Raw genomic sequence first — 17,367 nt, 5'->3', positions numbered from 1 at the left:
GCCTTTCCGAGATTGATGTCTGAAATACTCCTCTGTGATACAGATAAGGGGGAGATTGAGTCAATAATTAAATCACTGAAGACTAAGGACTCTCATGGTTATGATGGAGTGTCTAGCAGAATATTAAAGTACTGTGCTGCACATGTTAGCCCTATATTTAGCCATATTTGTAATTTTTCCTTTAGGACTAGGAATGGTCAGTTTACTGAGCGATTTAAGTACTCGGTAATAAAGCCGCTTTATAAAAAGGGAGAAAGGGATAATGTAGATAATTTTAGACCTATTTCTATGCCATCAGTGTTTGCAAAAGTTATTGAAAAGGCTATGTATGTAAGGATAATTGATCATGTATTATCACACGATTTGCTATCAGATGTACAGTTTGGCTTTAGAAGTTGTTTAACAACTGAAAATGCTACGTTCTCTTTTCTCTGTGGGATACTGGATGGGCTAAACAGGTACTGTCAAGTGGGGGTGCCCCCAGGGATCAGTGTTTGGACCACTCTTGTTTCTCATTTATATAAAGGATATGCCCTCCAGTATTACGGGTAACTCTAAAATATTTCTATATGCTGATGACACTAGCTTGGTAGGTAGTAAAGGATGTTGTGCACAACATTGGATTGGTTTCAAATAGTGCAGTACATGACCTAAGTTCATGGCTTATAGAAAATAAACTAACGCTAAATCACAGTAAGACTCAGTTTTTACAGTTTATAATACACAATTCAACAAAACCTGACGTTTTAATTTCACAGAATGGGAATATGATTAGTGAAACTGAACAGTTCAGATATCTAGGTGTCAGTTCAAATATCTAGGTTTTCAGATAAATAGTAAGCTGTCGTGGAAAGCCCACATTCAGGATCTTGTTCAAAGACTTAATACTGCCATTTTTACTATTCGAATGGTATCAGAAGTGAGTGATCGTTCGACATGAAAATAGTCTACTTTGCTTATTTTCATTCGCTTATGTCATATGGTATTATATTTTGGGGTAACTCTTCCCATTCTAAAAGGGTATTTTTGGCTCAGGAATGGGTGGTTCAGGCAATAAGTGGTGTAAGTTCACGAACCTCTTGTTGACACCTGTTCATGAGTCTGGGTATTTTGACATTGGCCTCTCAGTATATATATTCCTTACTGTCATTTCTTGTTAACAATATTAGCTTATTTGCAAGAATAAGCAGCTTTCACTCAGTTAATACTCAGCAGAAATCAAACCTGCATTTGGATCGGACTTCCTTAACTCTTGTGCAAAAAGGTGTGCAGTATACTGCTGCATCCATTTTCAATAACTACCACTCGAAATCAAAAATCTTAGCAGTAATCCACGCACTTTAAAATCGAAACTGGAGTTTTATCATGGGTCACTCTTTCTATTCTGTTGAGGAGTTCCTTGAAAAATTAAGCTGATTCTTATTGTATTGTTGATTGCGTTTACTTAAACTTATGGACTGACTTTTTTCGGGTCCATGAACATTTATTTTTATCTGTTATTACTTTTATGTTGTAATTTCATGTACTGACATGTTCCATGACCTAGAGATTTGCTCCTCAATTTGGTCCTATGGAACTTGATGTGTAAATAAAAAATAAAAATCAAATATTGGATGACGATGTGGCAGCTACATATACACAGATAGTTGTTGCAAAATATGTTGTGTTTTGAAATTATACAAATCTACCTTGGCGATGGAGTTCGAGAAGCTCATGTATTGCTGTAATCCATTCAGGGAAGATGGAAACAACATATGCAAGATAAATCTACGTAAAGTGCAAATGTGAGCAGGTTATATGATTGGTGGCATTACAAGAGGCTACAAAATATGTGATAATTGTAGAAGAAATTTAACTGAGGGACAAACTGTGGCTGACCCAACTACATTGAAACAAGTGGAAATCACAAACCTGCATAGCTCCTCACTCGAGTCACACACGTCTGTAGCCCCACAAATTGCTTTAGATAGTTTGGTATGTCTTGGCATGTCCCCAGTGAGAAAAGTAAAACAATTACTCAAAGAATGTGGTATCTTCACAACTCCTAATCAAAGACCTAAATGTGTCTTAAGTGAACAAATTGTAAATGGTGTTGTAGAATTCTAGAGACAATATAAGCCACTGTTTCTGTGGGAAGAAGGATTTTCTTTCTGTCAAGGAAAATGGTTCCAGGATTCATAAACAAAAACAAGTAGTGTTGGGGAACCTGCATGCGCTGTATCGGGCATTCAAAGATGAACACCCAGGATTGAAAACAGATTTATCGAAATTCTGCCAGTTGTGACCCAAGAGCTGTGTTTTGACTGGTGCAACCAATGCCCATAGTGTGTGCATTTGCAGTATTCACCAAAATGTGAAGCTCATGTTGGAAGGTTTCAGATTGAAAGAGTTGACATGTGAGGCAGACTGTGAACATAGCACCTACAAACACTACCTTGCTTAGATAATTTGCAATCCTGCACAGCCTAAATGCTATATGTTTGCACGTGGTAACTGCCCTCAAACACATTCTGCCATATCTGCAAGAGTTGTTTGGTGCATTTGCAATATTAACCAAAATGTGAAGCTCATGTTGGAAGGTTCCAGATTGAGAGTTGACATGTGAGGCAGACTGTGAACATAGCACCTACAAACACTACCTTGCTTAGATAATTTGCAATCCTGCACAGCCTAAATGCTATATGTTTGCACGTGGTAACTGCCCTCAAACACATTCTGCCATATCTGCAAGAGTTGTTTGGTCTAACTAGAATTGATGAAGTAACACATAAACTGTGGACATCTACAGATAGCAAACTCTCCAGACATATGTGGAAGGCTTCTTGAAAAACTTTGAAGACAAATTAAAAAAACTTTTTTTGCATTCTTTCATAAGTACCCAACATAGATACTGAAACGGATATTTGTTGTCGGTGAATACATTGTAATATGTGACTTTGCAGAAAATTATGTATTTGTCTTGGGGGATGAGGGCAGGGGTTTCATTGGAACAATGCACAGGCCACCATTTATCCATTTGTTGTTTATTATAGACATCCAGAAAACTGTACAGTGGATCACATTTCCTTCATTATAATATCAGAATGTCTTAAACATAACACGAGTGTTCATCTTTTTCAGGGTCACTTGGTTAACTTCATGAGACCCCATTTACATACAACACACAGGATGGTGCTGCAGACCAGTATAAGAATTGCAAGAATGTTGTCAACAGAACAGGCTGATTTCAATGTCTCAGTAGAGTAACATTTATTTGCCACATCACATGCAAAGGACCATGTGATGGTATTTCTGGTATCATTAAGAGATTTGCTGCCCATGCCAGTCTGCAGTGCATCTGCAACTCTCAAGATAATGACACCAACCCAGACAGTTGTTTGAATGGTGCTTCAAGAACATTGCAGTGTGTCACAGTCATTATACAACTAATTGTGGGTATGATGAAGAAGAATCTCTCCTTCAAGAGTGGTTAGCAAAAATTCACACGGTTGCTAGTACTCACAAGTTACATTGTGTTATTCCTACTGGCCATTACAATATCCAAACAAAAGTTTTCTGCAGTTCACCAGACATCAGAAATGGATCTCTAATTAGGACCCAACAAGACAGGTACCTCGGTGATATCACAGGGTTTGTTGCAAGCATGTACAAAGGTCACTGGTGGCTTGTATGTGTTTTGAATGTTAATGGAGAAACCATGAGGTTTCAATTAGCTCCCTACATCCTCATGGGCCTTCACCTTCATATGTTTCATACCCTGAGAAAAGTGACATCTTAACTGTAGATAAAAAGGACATTCTTACAAAGGCTGATGAGAGAACAGCGGAAGGGTGAACGTATTTCCTTTCACCAAAAGATGTACAGACAGTGTTATATGTTGCTTCTCAGCACTGGGGCATAAGAAGTCCAGATGATACTTCTATCAAATTTGTTTCTGTAAATGTGAACCTATTTACCGAGCATTCCAAGCATGTGTTTGGTTGGCCTGTTGATTTTACTAACTTATTGTGCTGTGTTATAAAACCACCTTTTTGACAATAAATATGTTTTTCAGTGCTTTGTGTCATATTGTTGGAGTTTGAATACAATTTATTTTGCATTAATGCAACATATTTCGGAACATGTTAATTTATATCTCTTAATCCCATTGTCATCCCAACGGTGTATAGTGTAGGAGGAAGAAACAAATATTTTTTTGAAACTTCCTGGCAGATTAAAACTGTGTGCCCGACCGAGACTCGAACTCAGGACCTTTGCCTTTCGCGGGCAAGTGCTCTACCAACTGAGCTACCGAAGCACGACTCACGTCCGGTACTCACAGCCTTACTTCTGCCAGTACCTCGTCTCCTACCTTCCAAACTTTACAGAAGCTCTCCTGCGAACCTTGCAGAACTAGCACTCCTGAAAGAAAGGATATTGCGGAGACATGGCTTAGCCACAGCCTGGGGGATGTTTCCAGAATGAGATTTTCACTCTGCAGTGGAGTGTGCGCTGATATGAAACTTCCTGGCAGATTAAAACTGTGTGCCCAACCGAGACTCGAACTCGGGACCTTTGCCTTTCGCGGGCAAGTGCTCTACCAACTGAGCTACCGAAGCATGACTCACGCCCGGTCTCACAGCTTTACTTCTGCCAGTATCTCGTCTCCTACCTTCCAAACTTTACAGAAGCTCTCCTGCGAACCTTGCAGAACTAGCACTCCTGAAAGAAAGGATATTGCGGAGACATGGCTTAGCCACAGCCTGGGGGATGTTTCCAGAATGAGATTTTCACTCTGCAGCGGAGTGTGCGCTGATATGAAACTTCCTGGCAGATTAAAACTGTGTGCCCGACCGAGACTCGAACTCGGGACCTTTGCCTTTCGCGGGCAAGTGCTCTACCAACTGAGCTACCGAAGCACGACTCACGCCCGGTCTCACAGCTTTACTTCTGCCAGTATCTCGTCTCCTACCTTCCAAACTTTACAGAAGCTCTCCTGCGAACCTTGCAGAACTAGCACTCCTGAAAGAAAGGATATTGCGGAGACATGGCTTAGCCACAGCCTGGGGGATGTTTCCAGAATGAGATTTTCACTCTGCAGCGGAGTGTGCGCTGATATGAAACTTCCTGGCAGATTAAAACTGTGTGCCCGACCGAGACTCGAACTCGGGACCTTTGCCTTTCGCGGGCAAGTGCTCTACCAACTGAGCTACCGAAGCACGACTCACGCCCGGTCTCACAGCTTGCACATTCTGGAAACATCCCCCAGGCTGTGGCTAAGCCGTGTCTCCGCAATATCCTTTCTTTCAGGAGTGCTAGTTCTGCAAGTTTCGCAGGAGAGCTTCTGTAAAGTTTGGAAGGTAGGAGACGAGGTACTGGCAAAAGTAAGGCTGTGAGTACCGGACGTGAGTCGTGCTTCGGTAGCTCAGTTGGTAGAGCACTTGCCCGCGAAAGGCTAAGGTCCCGAGTTCGAGTCTCGGTCGGGCACACAGTTTTAATCTGCCAGGAAGTTTCATATCAGCGCACACTCCGCTGCAGAGTGAAAATCTCATTCTGGAAACATCCCCCAGGCTGTGGCTAAGCCATGTCTCCGCAATATCCTTTCTTTCAGGAGTGCTAGTTCTGCAAGGTTCGCAGGAGAGCTTCTGTAAAGTTTGGAAGGTAGGAGACGAGATACTGGCAGAAGTAAAGCTGTGAGACCGGGCGTGAGTCATGCTTCGGTAGCTCAGTTGGTAGAGCACTTGCCCGCGAAAGGCAAAGGTCCCGAGTTCGAGTCTCGGTCGGGCACACAGTTTTAATCTGCCAGGAAGTTTCATATCAGCGCACACTCCGCTGCAGAGTGAAAATCTCATTCTGGAAATATTTTTTTGTCAATTTTTGACATGTTTTGAGATATTCAAGGTCAAAGCTCAAGGTTGCTGACCTTAATGGTGTACATTCTTCGAATATGACAAAACTGCATATCATCATAAAGTTTGTTTGAAGGCCTTTCCAAAATTACTTTGTTCACTGTTCTATCTTGATTAGAACAGAAGTTAGTCGTTTTTGTCAGCAGTGTTTGTCAGATTTTCTGAACATTTTTAGAATTCGAGTGGCCATTACTCTTGTCTTACTTGTGTTAAAATTCTGTAATTTGATATTTCTCATTCCTTCATCATGTGCAATGAACACACCAAATTTGATGAAAATCAAAGAGGGTCAGGTTGGCACCTGGCTGATTTGACATGGGATCCTCTGCCTTCCCTCACCCCCACTTATCCACCATTTAGATTTTTAACTCCAACACTACTCACTCATTTCTCTTACACATTGAATAAATACATAGTAACATAATTAAATGGAATAATGCACATCTGATGAGCTGTTGAAAAAAGAACAGGTTTATATTGAAGAAAAGCTAGTGGTAAAGCTGGAACACTACACAAAACACACGATACGTACTTAGCCAGAAAGGTACACAGAAACAGGAGTAGTGATACATTGTGTTGTATTTGACATAAAAAAGTACCTAGTTCTGCAAAACATTGTGGGATTAGTTCAGAACCAATAGCGCCAAATGTAAAAATAACTCAAAAACGTGCAGGCGAAAAACCAAGCATGAAATGCAATAAGTAAAAATCACCATTTTTGATAATGAACTGTTTTTTTTAATCTAGAAAGTAAGTCAAATGGCAAATCTCTCTCATTACAGATCACTGATGAAGTGTAATTGCAAAAAAGAGAAACACATCTGGTGAATGAATCACATATTTTCTTATAGTCGCAAAGACAGAATTGAAATACCCTCAATAAATAACTTGCCCCATACTGCGAGGAACTGTATTATAAGGCAAAAATTGTAGAGAAAGCTGGTGATAAGAGTATATACACCAATTAATCAAGAATTTTTCTGTTCTGAGATAAAGAGAGAGCACAGAATAGGAAACCTGGTGGACCACATCAAATTACAAAGAAAGTGGAAGCAGTGTAGCAAATATTTCTTAGATGTTGAGGAGTGGGAAGGGGCATAAATAAAAATTGGAATGTTGTATATCAGTTCTTGAAGTTGCATAACTTTTCAGATGACATGTATGTATACCCCACAACTACCTCCTCCCACACTGTTTCCTCAATGGTCTCCCCCCATGTTACCCCCACCCCTTCATCTTTGTTCGTTGTGTAGAACTACTCCATCCTGTGTCCACATCAACCATTTCTGGCCCTGTATGTCTGTCCTTGTATCTACTTTTCTTCTTCCTCCCCAGTCCTCATATCTCCCTTTCTCTTGTTTCCTCTTTGTTCACTGCATTTGATCAGTCAAAAACAACCACTCACCTTATTCTGGCCTCAGCACACTGAGTGAGGTAGCCCAGTGATAAGACATAGACTTGTATTCAGTAAATTAGTGCCTCAAATCCCCATCAGACTATTCAGATTTAGGTTGTTTTTAGGTTCCCTAAATTCTTAGGGCAGATGCCAGATTTGTTCCATGGGAAAGGACAGCTAATTTCGTTCCCCATCCTTCCACAATCAGTGTCTTAAATAATCTCTAATAACCTCATAATCAACAAAATTTTAAACCCTTATTTTTCCTTCCTTCCGTTTCTGGTCACAACACTAATAGAATGTAGCTTTTTCTCTTTCTCACTATGCAAGGGCAACAATAATGCAAAAACTGTGTTTCAAAATGCATCTACTTTTAGTGATTTATCAATTACTGTTACTTCCTTTACTTTGTTAGTGGTTATATTTACTTGCACCATCCTTCTTATTTGTGTTCACAGTGAATAATGTGGGAATATAATATTATTTATACAGATGCTATTAGGTAGTTAATGACTGAGGTGACACAGTGCTTAAGGCATTGAACTTGAACTCTGGAGAGGCAGAGATCAAATACCCACCTGGCCATCTGGATTTATGTTTGTTGTGTTTTATGACCTCTTGATCAAATTTCAATCCTCTTTCCTTTCAAAGCCACTTAGGGGAAAAACTGATGGAGTATGTTAAATTCCATATAAACATGCAGCTGAATAAATCTCTGTTAACCATACCACAGCACAGTTTCTTCGAAGTTTCCTTGGAAGAAAGCACAGGTCACACCTGTGTGCTAGAAGGGTAGAGAAAGTGAGCCACAAAACTACCACCCAGCTCAATTAACATCCATCTGTTGTCCTTCATGCCAACCAGCATGAATTCAAAAAAAAAAAAAAAAAAAAACCTGGCCATATGAAATGTAATTGGCTCACTTCTTGCATCATAACCGGAAAGCCATGGCTCGAGGCAAACTGGTGCATGCAATATTTCTTGATTTCCAATAGGCTTTTGACACAAAACCACACCAACACTTATTAATGGAAGTATAGGGTATCAAATGAATTTGTTACTGGATTGAGTATTTCTTGGTAGGGACGATGCAGCTTGTTATCATGTATGGAGAACCATCAACAGATGTGGAAGCACCTTTGGATGTGACCCAGAGACGTGTGGTAGGATCCTTCCTGTTCATGTTGTTTATTAATAGTAACATCAGACATTTTACATATGATATAGTTATCTATAATGAAATATCACCTGAAAAAAACTGGACATATGTTCAATCAAATAAGATTTCAAGGTGGTGCAAAGTTTAACAACTTGCTTTAAATATTCAGAAATGTAACCACAAAAGGCAAAAATGTAGTGTCCTGTGGAAAGAATACCGTATTTACTCCAGTTTTCGTAATCCAAAAAACCGCCTACGGCTTAGAATCGAGTGCAAAGCAAGCGGAAGTTATGAAAAATGTTGGTACGTGCCACCACAACTAACTTCTGCCGTCGAATATATGTAGCGCTACGCAGGCATGCTTTGTAGGCTCAAAGATAAATACTGGCGCCAAAACCTCTGCGTCAGTAAATAAATTAAAAAAAAAAAGTGGAAGACGAGCTTTTTTTCTCCGCCGCGAGTTTCGACCACTGCATTTTCATACATTATCCAACGAAGTAAATACAAATTCCGTATTGTTCATCTTCGAATGTAGCACAATTTCAGTGTACTACGAAAATCTGACTGGCAAGACTGTTTGGGATGTTTGTCAATATGGCCAACTCTACGTTCTGAATTTTTTTCCTATCTGTGAGAAGAAATGGTTGCTAATAGGAACCTGATGAAATATGAATCACATACAGTATTCTCTTCACCATAAGAATAATACGAATATAAACATTTTGCCATGTATTCTTTCGTGTTTGCTGCCATCTCATTTAAATCCTGTCTGCCTAATAAACTACGAAATTAGAGTGAGACAACAGCAAACGCGGAAGAATATACGTATCGTTTCATGTTTATATTCGTATTATTCTTATGCCTAATAGTGATACAGTCAGAAATGAAGCACGGCAAGTGACTAGATTTTTAAATCTAAAATGACTCTAATTTCTGTGCAGAATTTGATGTAATAAAGAAGCGGCCGCAAAGATTTTCAAACAGAGAAAAATTTTCGCGTAACTCTCGTTCAGAACATGTTCTATCATACGCAGTCTATTATTTGATTCTTGTTGATCATTATCAAAGAAAGCAGCAGTGTAAGTTACAACAAATAGCAGTCTCTTGCCATTGTTTCGCTAATGAGATGATTCCTCTCTTTTTTTTTTTTTTAATTGTACGCGGCGGTAGTGCGCACAAAAGCAAGCCATGCTGCGAGCGGTGACAGGCCGTAAACACGCACTATCAGAATGCGACAAACAATGCATGACACAGTGCAGTAATGCATTTTCAGCTTAAGAGTGACGCAAACACCTATAACAAAGAAAACGGCACTTATCAGATCAAAGCAAAATAAGCAATCGATTCAAACCAGACAAAGCACGTGAAAAAGGAAGGGTACCCGTATAAATACGGACGGAGCGCCTGACGCATAGCAATGGCTACGGGGTAAAGCTTAACTGCTAAGCTTACGACTCGAACCAAACTACTGTAGCTGTATCGTCATTCATTCGACCTAAATTGTGTCTCATATTACAATGGACCAACTTTGTTTCGATTTGGAGGTGCGGCCAAAAACTTTTCTCTCCCCTTGAATTTCGAGTCTAAAATTTCAGGTGCGGCTTAGATTCGGGAATTTTTTTTTTCCTTTATTTCGAGTCTCATTTTTCAGGTGCGGCTTAGATTCGAGTAAATACGGTATCAGTGAGTCATGAATGGAATCTGTCTACTCAAAAAATAAGAGTTTTCCAGTTTCTGGAGGATACAAAATGGAATGGTCACATTAATTCAGCCATAAGTAAAACAGGAAGCAGACTAGATTCATAATTAGAATAAAGGGGAAACACAGTTAACCTACAAAGGAGACTGCTTACAAAACTTGTGACCCATCCTAGGATACTGCTAAAGTGTGCTAGTCATACTAAGTAGTACTGACAAGGGATATGAAACATATACAAAGGTGAGTACATGAATAATCCACATGTGTTTAACTCATGGGAAAGTATTGTGGAAATACTGAAGAACCTGAACTGGCATATGCCCCAAGTAGATGACAACCATCCAGTGGAATTTAACTTACAGAATTTCAAGAACCAATATGAAGTGAAGAATTTAGGAAACTGCACAGTCCCCTATGTACTGCTCAAGTAGAGACCATATACATGGGATTAGACTAATTACAGCAAGCACAGAAGTATGTAAGAAATCATTGTTCGTGCACTCCATTCGTAAATGGAATGAGAAAAAACTCTGTTGAATAGGAAGAACCCTCTGCCAGGATCTTCGCAATTATTTTCAGAGTATTAATGTGCATTTAGTATTAATGTGCATTTAGTTTTAAACTGCAGTATTAAATGTTGACACACTGTATTGTTGGGTCCAACCTAATGACAAAAGTAGAAGTCTTTCAGTCTCTATGTAGCCTCAGGGTTCCTCGTAACATGAAATATAGTAAATCTACAGGATTTTGTAGCCATTGTCACTGAAGATAAAATTATCTAGAGTGTTAGGCTACATCATATTTCTTCTTCAAGATCATCGGTGTCCCCAGCTAGCTGAACACTGTCATAAATCACTGTTGAAATCACTCATTAAATGGAGTTTGCGAAAGAAAACATCAGAATGTATCCAGATTCACCTGGATTATGTATTTTTAATGGCTTGAGGATGATTCATATTTAACAGAATTATGTGCTTGCAACTTAAACACCATTTATAGAATTTGTCTTTGGTATTATCTGAAGAATTCATTTGGAATGTCATGTACATTAAAATCTGTAAGATCTTTGAAGGAAAGGCATGTCCACTGCATTGAATTAGAGTCATTGTGGACGCCATTGTTAAGTGTGCCGATAGAAAAATGCTACTTCACTATGCAGGAATTTTGGATGATAATATAACATAATAATATTATCAAAAGGAAAATTCACTTGAGAAAACTACAAAATTATGAGACAGAATTACTGGCCAGGAACTTACCTTCAGGAGGTGAAGTAGGCATATGTATGATAATCACATATAAAAGTGCACAACAAAATCTTCACTTTTACAAATGGTGGTTCTTTCCTATCATCTTTCCAAGGAAGGAAGTTTTAGTTTTAAAAGCTAGCATACTGCCACATATCTTCATATGTGCCTATTGACAGTTCCGAGATTTCACTGCCTGAAGGTAAATACTAGTCAGCAGTTCTGTCTCATTATCTTATTGTTTATTTACTTATATATCTAAAAACAAAGATGATGTGACTTACCAAACGAAAGTGCTGGCAGGTTGATAGACACACAAACATATACACAAAATTCAAGCTTTCGCAACCAACGGTTGCTTCATCAGGAAAGAGGGAAGGAGAGGGAAAGACGAAAGGATGTGGGTTTTTAAGGGGGAGAGGGTAAGGAGTCATTCCAATCTCTCTCTCTCTCTCTCTCTCTCTCTCTCTCTCTCTCTCACACACACACACACACACACACACACACATCCATCCGCACGAAGTACAGAGACCAGAAGGGAATTTGAGGGAACACATCTTTAGGTATAAGAAAAGAACTTCATAGAGGACTTAATAAGTTAGGAAGTAAATTTCGTTGAAATTTGTACAATCATTGTTGTGGGTGATTATTGCCCAATGTCTCAATCATTCTAAGTTGAAAAAAAGAACAGATGTCTCAAGATTATCTGTGTTTTAGTATTTATTTTATTATATATTATTATCTCTGTGGTGTGTTGCTAGAACACCAATGTTCACATCTAGTACATACAATTTGTTATTCAGAATAAATTACATAAAAGTAGAAATTTGCTGTAATTTTTTTGTTAACAGAGTTGTTGGTACTTGCGACAGAATATTGTGAAGCACAGTTGAAGAGATTATGTGAGCAGATAATAGAACATGGAATAACAGTAGAAAATGCTGCATCACTCTATGCTGCTGCTATTCAGTACCAAGCAAAGGTGAGAGCAATGTTAAAACAATTTGTTCAACTTGTTTCAAATAGTTACCTGTCAATTTCTAGACTTTGTGATTGCATGCATTAATGCTTCAAAATAACCATATTGGAATTAGTGGTTTGTAAGATAGTGAAAGATGTGTAATGCTTTAAAATTGATACTGGCTGGCTGTTCAGTGCGAGTTCATAAATATTGAGTTTGTCATCTCAAAAATAAAACTGACAAACTATAGCACAAGATAAATGGAGTGTACTGCATGAATAATTTATTGTACAGGACTTCTTATTCTGAAAATTTTGTGGTATGCTATTCATGCACTCCAGATTTACTATCTTTTCTTTGATGTTGTGTAACATCCATTTGAAGTTGAGTCTACTGACTAATTGTGCAGGAACAGATACTTTGATACCAAAAATTACTTGACCAGATGCACTTTCTCACTTACCATAATAAATTTGAACTTTTGTTGACTGATGTAGAAATTCAGGTGTACTCATTTTAGTTTGATGGTGTTGTTTATATAAAATGGTTACAAGCTGTTATCTTAGTTTGTATCTGTATCAAGTAAAAATGAAGTTATTCCAAATGGTAGTACCATTCACCTGTGTCGGCGCACAAATTTTAGAGTCCTGTGTTGTGTAACAGCACTTCAATAAAACCAAGGACTCACGCTTTGTGTTACTAAATATATGGCTGTTGAAATTACACCTTGTTCTTATTTTTGAATTGAATTACATAGTCACCACTTATATAAATTGATTACACAAACATCCTCAATAGATTTTGCATTTCTTAAGACATTTAAACCTCAGTGTGCCTCCTAATAAATCCAATGTGCTCTGTTTTAATTGAATGCCAGCAAGTTATTCTACGCTCCAATGAATTGTTGAAAGTTGGTGAGGGGAAGATAATTTGGTATAGTACTGGGATACATAGCAAACATGTACCACAAGCATTTGGAGACCTGTGTAATAGAGGAAATTGATCTTGAAGAAAACGCTTGGTGTTTTTATATTCCCCGTTGCATTACAGACCAATTACTTCAAGCTGCAGACCAATGTGAATAGGATACTGTAAGCTTTTTCATTTTTACATTCAGTTGTTCTATGGATCATGGTCTTTTTTTTTTTTTTCTTTCTTTTTTCCCCAACATTACTGGTGGTCCATCTGTATACATATAATCTAATAAATTCCAAAACAGACCTACATTTTCTGAACTTTCTTCAATGTTGCTAAGAGTGTCACTTCCAGCTGTGCACCTACGATATCTACGCTTTCATAAAGTGCTAAAGAATATGCAACAAACTCATTATAAAGGTTTTGCAAGCTGGCTCTGTATGCTGTCTGCCATAACCTGTGTGAGATGCATGATTGTCACATTTGATAATGGTATCACATGAAACTGCTGTACCTGAAGTGGACATAGATGTTCAGCTGCAGCTACCAAGTATTCTTCTATTAAATCACCATCCTTGAAAGGGCACAAGAACTTTGCTACAAGTAGAGCAGTTTTGTCCTTCATTCCAACAGCACACTCACTAGAGGATCTTCCCATTCTTCTTCACCATCAGAGTATTTTCTTTTAAGGTTTTAAACCTCTTTGTCACACTTAGGTCCTTCACATTTTGTATTTCCATATTCTTTGATGTGAAAAGACATGCCTTTGTAAACTGAACTTGCTGGAAGTATTCAGTGTCTTACGATACACCAAACATTTTACAAGCCAGTCGTTTTGTAAAATGATTAGATTCCTTGGAGTGCAGATTGAAGTGTGAAGACATTGTTAGCATGACATAATGCCGATTTGATGTTGCTGCTGTTAGGTGGCAGCAGTGTCAAAACCGACCCTCCCCTATTTCACAGTTGGCAGTTCTTCCCTGTTGTTGATGTGCATGGTTTACCTCACTCTTAATCATGCTGAAACTAATGCTCGTTAGCTAAGACCTGCTTAGGTGCAAGTGCTCATGCTCAAAATCAGAGAGTTGTTAAGCCTTAGTGTAGAAACTGAAGATGACAAGATATAGAGTAGCCTCTAGGTAAAATGGAACAGTGTGTTTGAGGAGAGCACAGGCAGAGAAAGGAGGACTGGGAGGATTGTTGGTATGCCAAGGGCAACAGCAACGTAAACCGAGTAGGGAAGAGAAGAATGGAATGATATGCAATGTAGAAATCAAATGATACAGTAAAGGGCAACAAAAATACAATATAACCATAATAAAAAGGTGTCCGCATACTTATGTGTACAAAAATTACAGTATTATGTAGTAAGCTTCATGATGAAATGTATCACAAGACTAATATCCTGTATAGCAGCCAAATTGGAAAATTAATTACAAGGATGGCTGTAGCATCAGTCATCATTGTTAGTGTACTCGTAATTGGATTAGTGAACCTTCTAGTATTTTACATGAATGTACATGAAGATAGTTCACTGTTAGGCTATAAGATACTGTCAAACCCTTTTTCTTGAGGACCTGTTGATAGGTACTTTATAGGTATGATTCTGGCTAGCCATAACTGATGCACAACATATTAACTGTGAAAAATGTGGTTGTACCAGTTTGGCACAGAAATGAGGCAGCAGTTGTGCATCTTGGTATACATGCCCTGCAAAAGTGAAGAGAACTTGGAACAAAAGAATGATGTGTCCTTGGGTAACTGCAAATGGCTACACATCCACAGTCTTATTTTAAGGAAATAGAACAGCCACAGTTTAGTGAGTAGGGGGTGGACTATTCAGACATTTTCAAAAGAACCTATGAAAAACAGCAAAAGGCTCCCATTTTTGTGGATCTTGCTCATGACAGAAAAACTGACCTATCACAGGGACAGAACAACAGCATTCGTTTAGAAATCCTGAATCTACATTCTGCCATGTTGACTTTGACACAATGATTTGACTTCAGCCTGGCTGAAATTCTTCTCTACAGGTAAATAATTAATTCATGAGGATTGATCTGAGTCCCCAGTAGTAGCTCTCTATGAAGTGTTCAAAGTTTATCTTCCCATTTCCATTGAGTGATTCGAGAAGAGTCACTAGTACTTACTACTTGAAGATTATTTTTAAAAGATGTCATTAAAAAACTTATTTGTGTTATATAAATAGTTTAAGAGTAAAGGATACCACTCACCGAATAGTACAGGGTATCTCAAAAGAAAGTTTATGTTTGAATAGCTCTCTGCACCTGCACGACAAATTTGTGGACAATGGAATTACGTTCATCACTTGCATGACCTTTAGAAAGTCAGGTGATATGGAGTGCTTCTCAGGAGTGGACTGTCCTTTCTGTGTGCGACAATTTTACAAAAAAACAGTGACTTGGCAACTGAACCATGGAGGATATTTTGTAGTTATGATGCTCAAAGTGTTCCCCTTAATCAGGAATAGATCAAAACATTTGAAGAGACCGGTTCAACACTGGCCAAAACCGGGTGACCAATGTCATCAAGAACGAGTGAATCCATGGAGAGTATAAATTGGTCTATTCATGATGATTCTAACCTCTCCATTTGTAAGCATGCATGTTATTTAAATATGCATACCGTATTTACTCGAATCTAAGCCGCACTCGAATCTAAGCCGCACTTGAAAAATGAGACTCGAAATAAAGGAAAAAAATTTTCCCGAATCTAAGCCGCACCTGAAATCTGAGACTCGAAATTTAAGGGGAGAAAAAAGTTTTAGGCCGCACCTCCAAATCGAAACAAAGTTGGTACATTCTAATATGAGACACAATTTAGGTCGAATGAATGACGATGCAGCTACAGTAGTTTGGTTCGAGTCGTAAGCTTAGCAGTTAAGCTTTACCAGGTAGCCATTGCTATGCGTCAGGCGCTCCGTCCGTATTTATACGGGTACCCTTCCTTTTTCACGTGCTTCGTCTGGTTTGAATCGATTGCTTATTTTGCTCTGAGCTGATAAGTGCCGTTTTCTTTGTTATAGGTGTTTACGTCACTCTAAGCTGAAAATGCATTACTGTACTGTGTCATGCTTTGTTTGTCGCATTCTGATAGTGCGTGTTTACGGCCTGTCGCCGCTCGCAGCATGGTTTGCTCTTGTGCGCGCTACTGCCGCTTACAATTAAAACAAAGAGAGGAATTGTCTCATAACCGAAACAACGGCAAGAGACTGCTATTTGTTGTTAACTTATACTGCTGCTTTCTTTGATAATGATCAACAAGAACCAAATAATAGACTGCGTATGATAGAACATTGTTCTGAATGAGAGTTAGTCGAAAATTTTTCTCCGTTTGAAAATCTTTGCGGCCGCTTCTTTAGTACATCAAATTCTGCACAGAAATTAGAGTCATCTTAGATTTAAAAATCTAATCAGTTGCCGTGCTTCATTTCTGACTGTATCACTATTAGGCATAAGAATAATACGAATATAAACTTGAAACGATACGTATATTCTTCCGCGTTTGCTGTTGTCTCACTCTAATTTCGTAGTTTATTAGGCAGACAGGATTTAAATGAGATAGCAGCAAACACGAAAGAATACATGGCAAAATGTTTATATTCGTATTATTCTTATGGTGAAGAGAATACTGCATGTGATTCACATTTCATCAGGTTTCTATTAGCAACCATCTCTTCTCACATGTAGGAAAAAATTCAGAACGTAGAGTTGGCCATATTGACAAACATTCCAAACAGTCTTGCCAGTCGGATTTTCGTATTACATTGAAATTCTGCTACATTCGGAGATGAACAATACGGAATTTGTATTTACTTCGTTGAGTAATGTATGAAAATGCCGTGGTCGAAACTCGGGGCGGAGAAAAAGCTCATCTTCCACATATTTTTTTTTTAAATTCATTTACTGAAGCAGAGGTTTTGGCGCCAGTATTTATCTTTGTGCTTACAAAGCATGCCCGTGTAGCGCTACATATATTCGACGGCAGAAGTTAGTTGTGGCGGCACCTACCAACATTTTTCATAACTTCCGCTTGCTTTGCACTCGATTCTAAGCCGCAGGCGGTTTTTTGGATTACAAAA

The 17,367-nt window shown here is 38.6% G+C and overlaps 1 protein-coding gene across 2 annotated transcripts in view; it reads left to right on the top strand.

Annotated features, from left to right (window-relative positions):
• LOC126161974 (RCC1 and BTB domain-containing protein 1-like) overlaps positions 1-17,367 on the top strand; it is a 219,791-nt gene that overhangs the window by 159,001 nt on the left and 43,423 nt on the right. For both annotated transcript variants that reach the window (XR_007534982.1, XM_049918165.1), the window contains exon 11: positions 12,241-12,371. Coding sequence is in view for 1 of the 2 variants with exons in the window: in XM_049918165.1 (XP_049774122.1) it covers positions 12,241-12,371 (131 nt within the window). In the remaining variant the exon portion in view is untranslated. The remainder of the gene's footprint in view (positions 1-12,240; positions 12,372-17,367) is intronic.

This window comes from Schistocerca cancellata, chromosome 2 (assembly GCF_023864275.1).
Source record: "Schistocerca cancellata isolate TAMUIC-IGC-003103 chromosome 2, iqSchCanc2.1, whole genome shotgun sequence".
Classification (NCBI taxonomy): domain Eukaryota; kingdom Metazoa; phylum Arthropoda; class Insecta; order Orthoptera; family Acrididae; genus Schistocerca; species Schistocerca cancellata.
The sequence above is the reverse complement of the archived record's forward strand: the minus strand, read 5'-3'. Positions and strand labels throughout refer to the sequence as shown.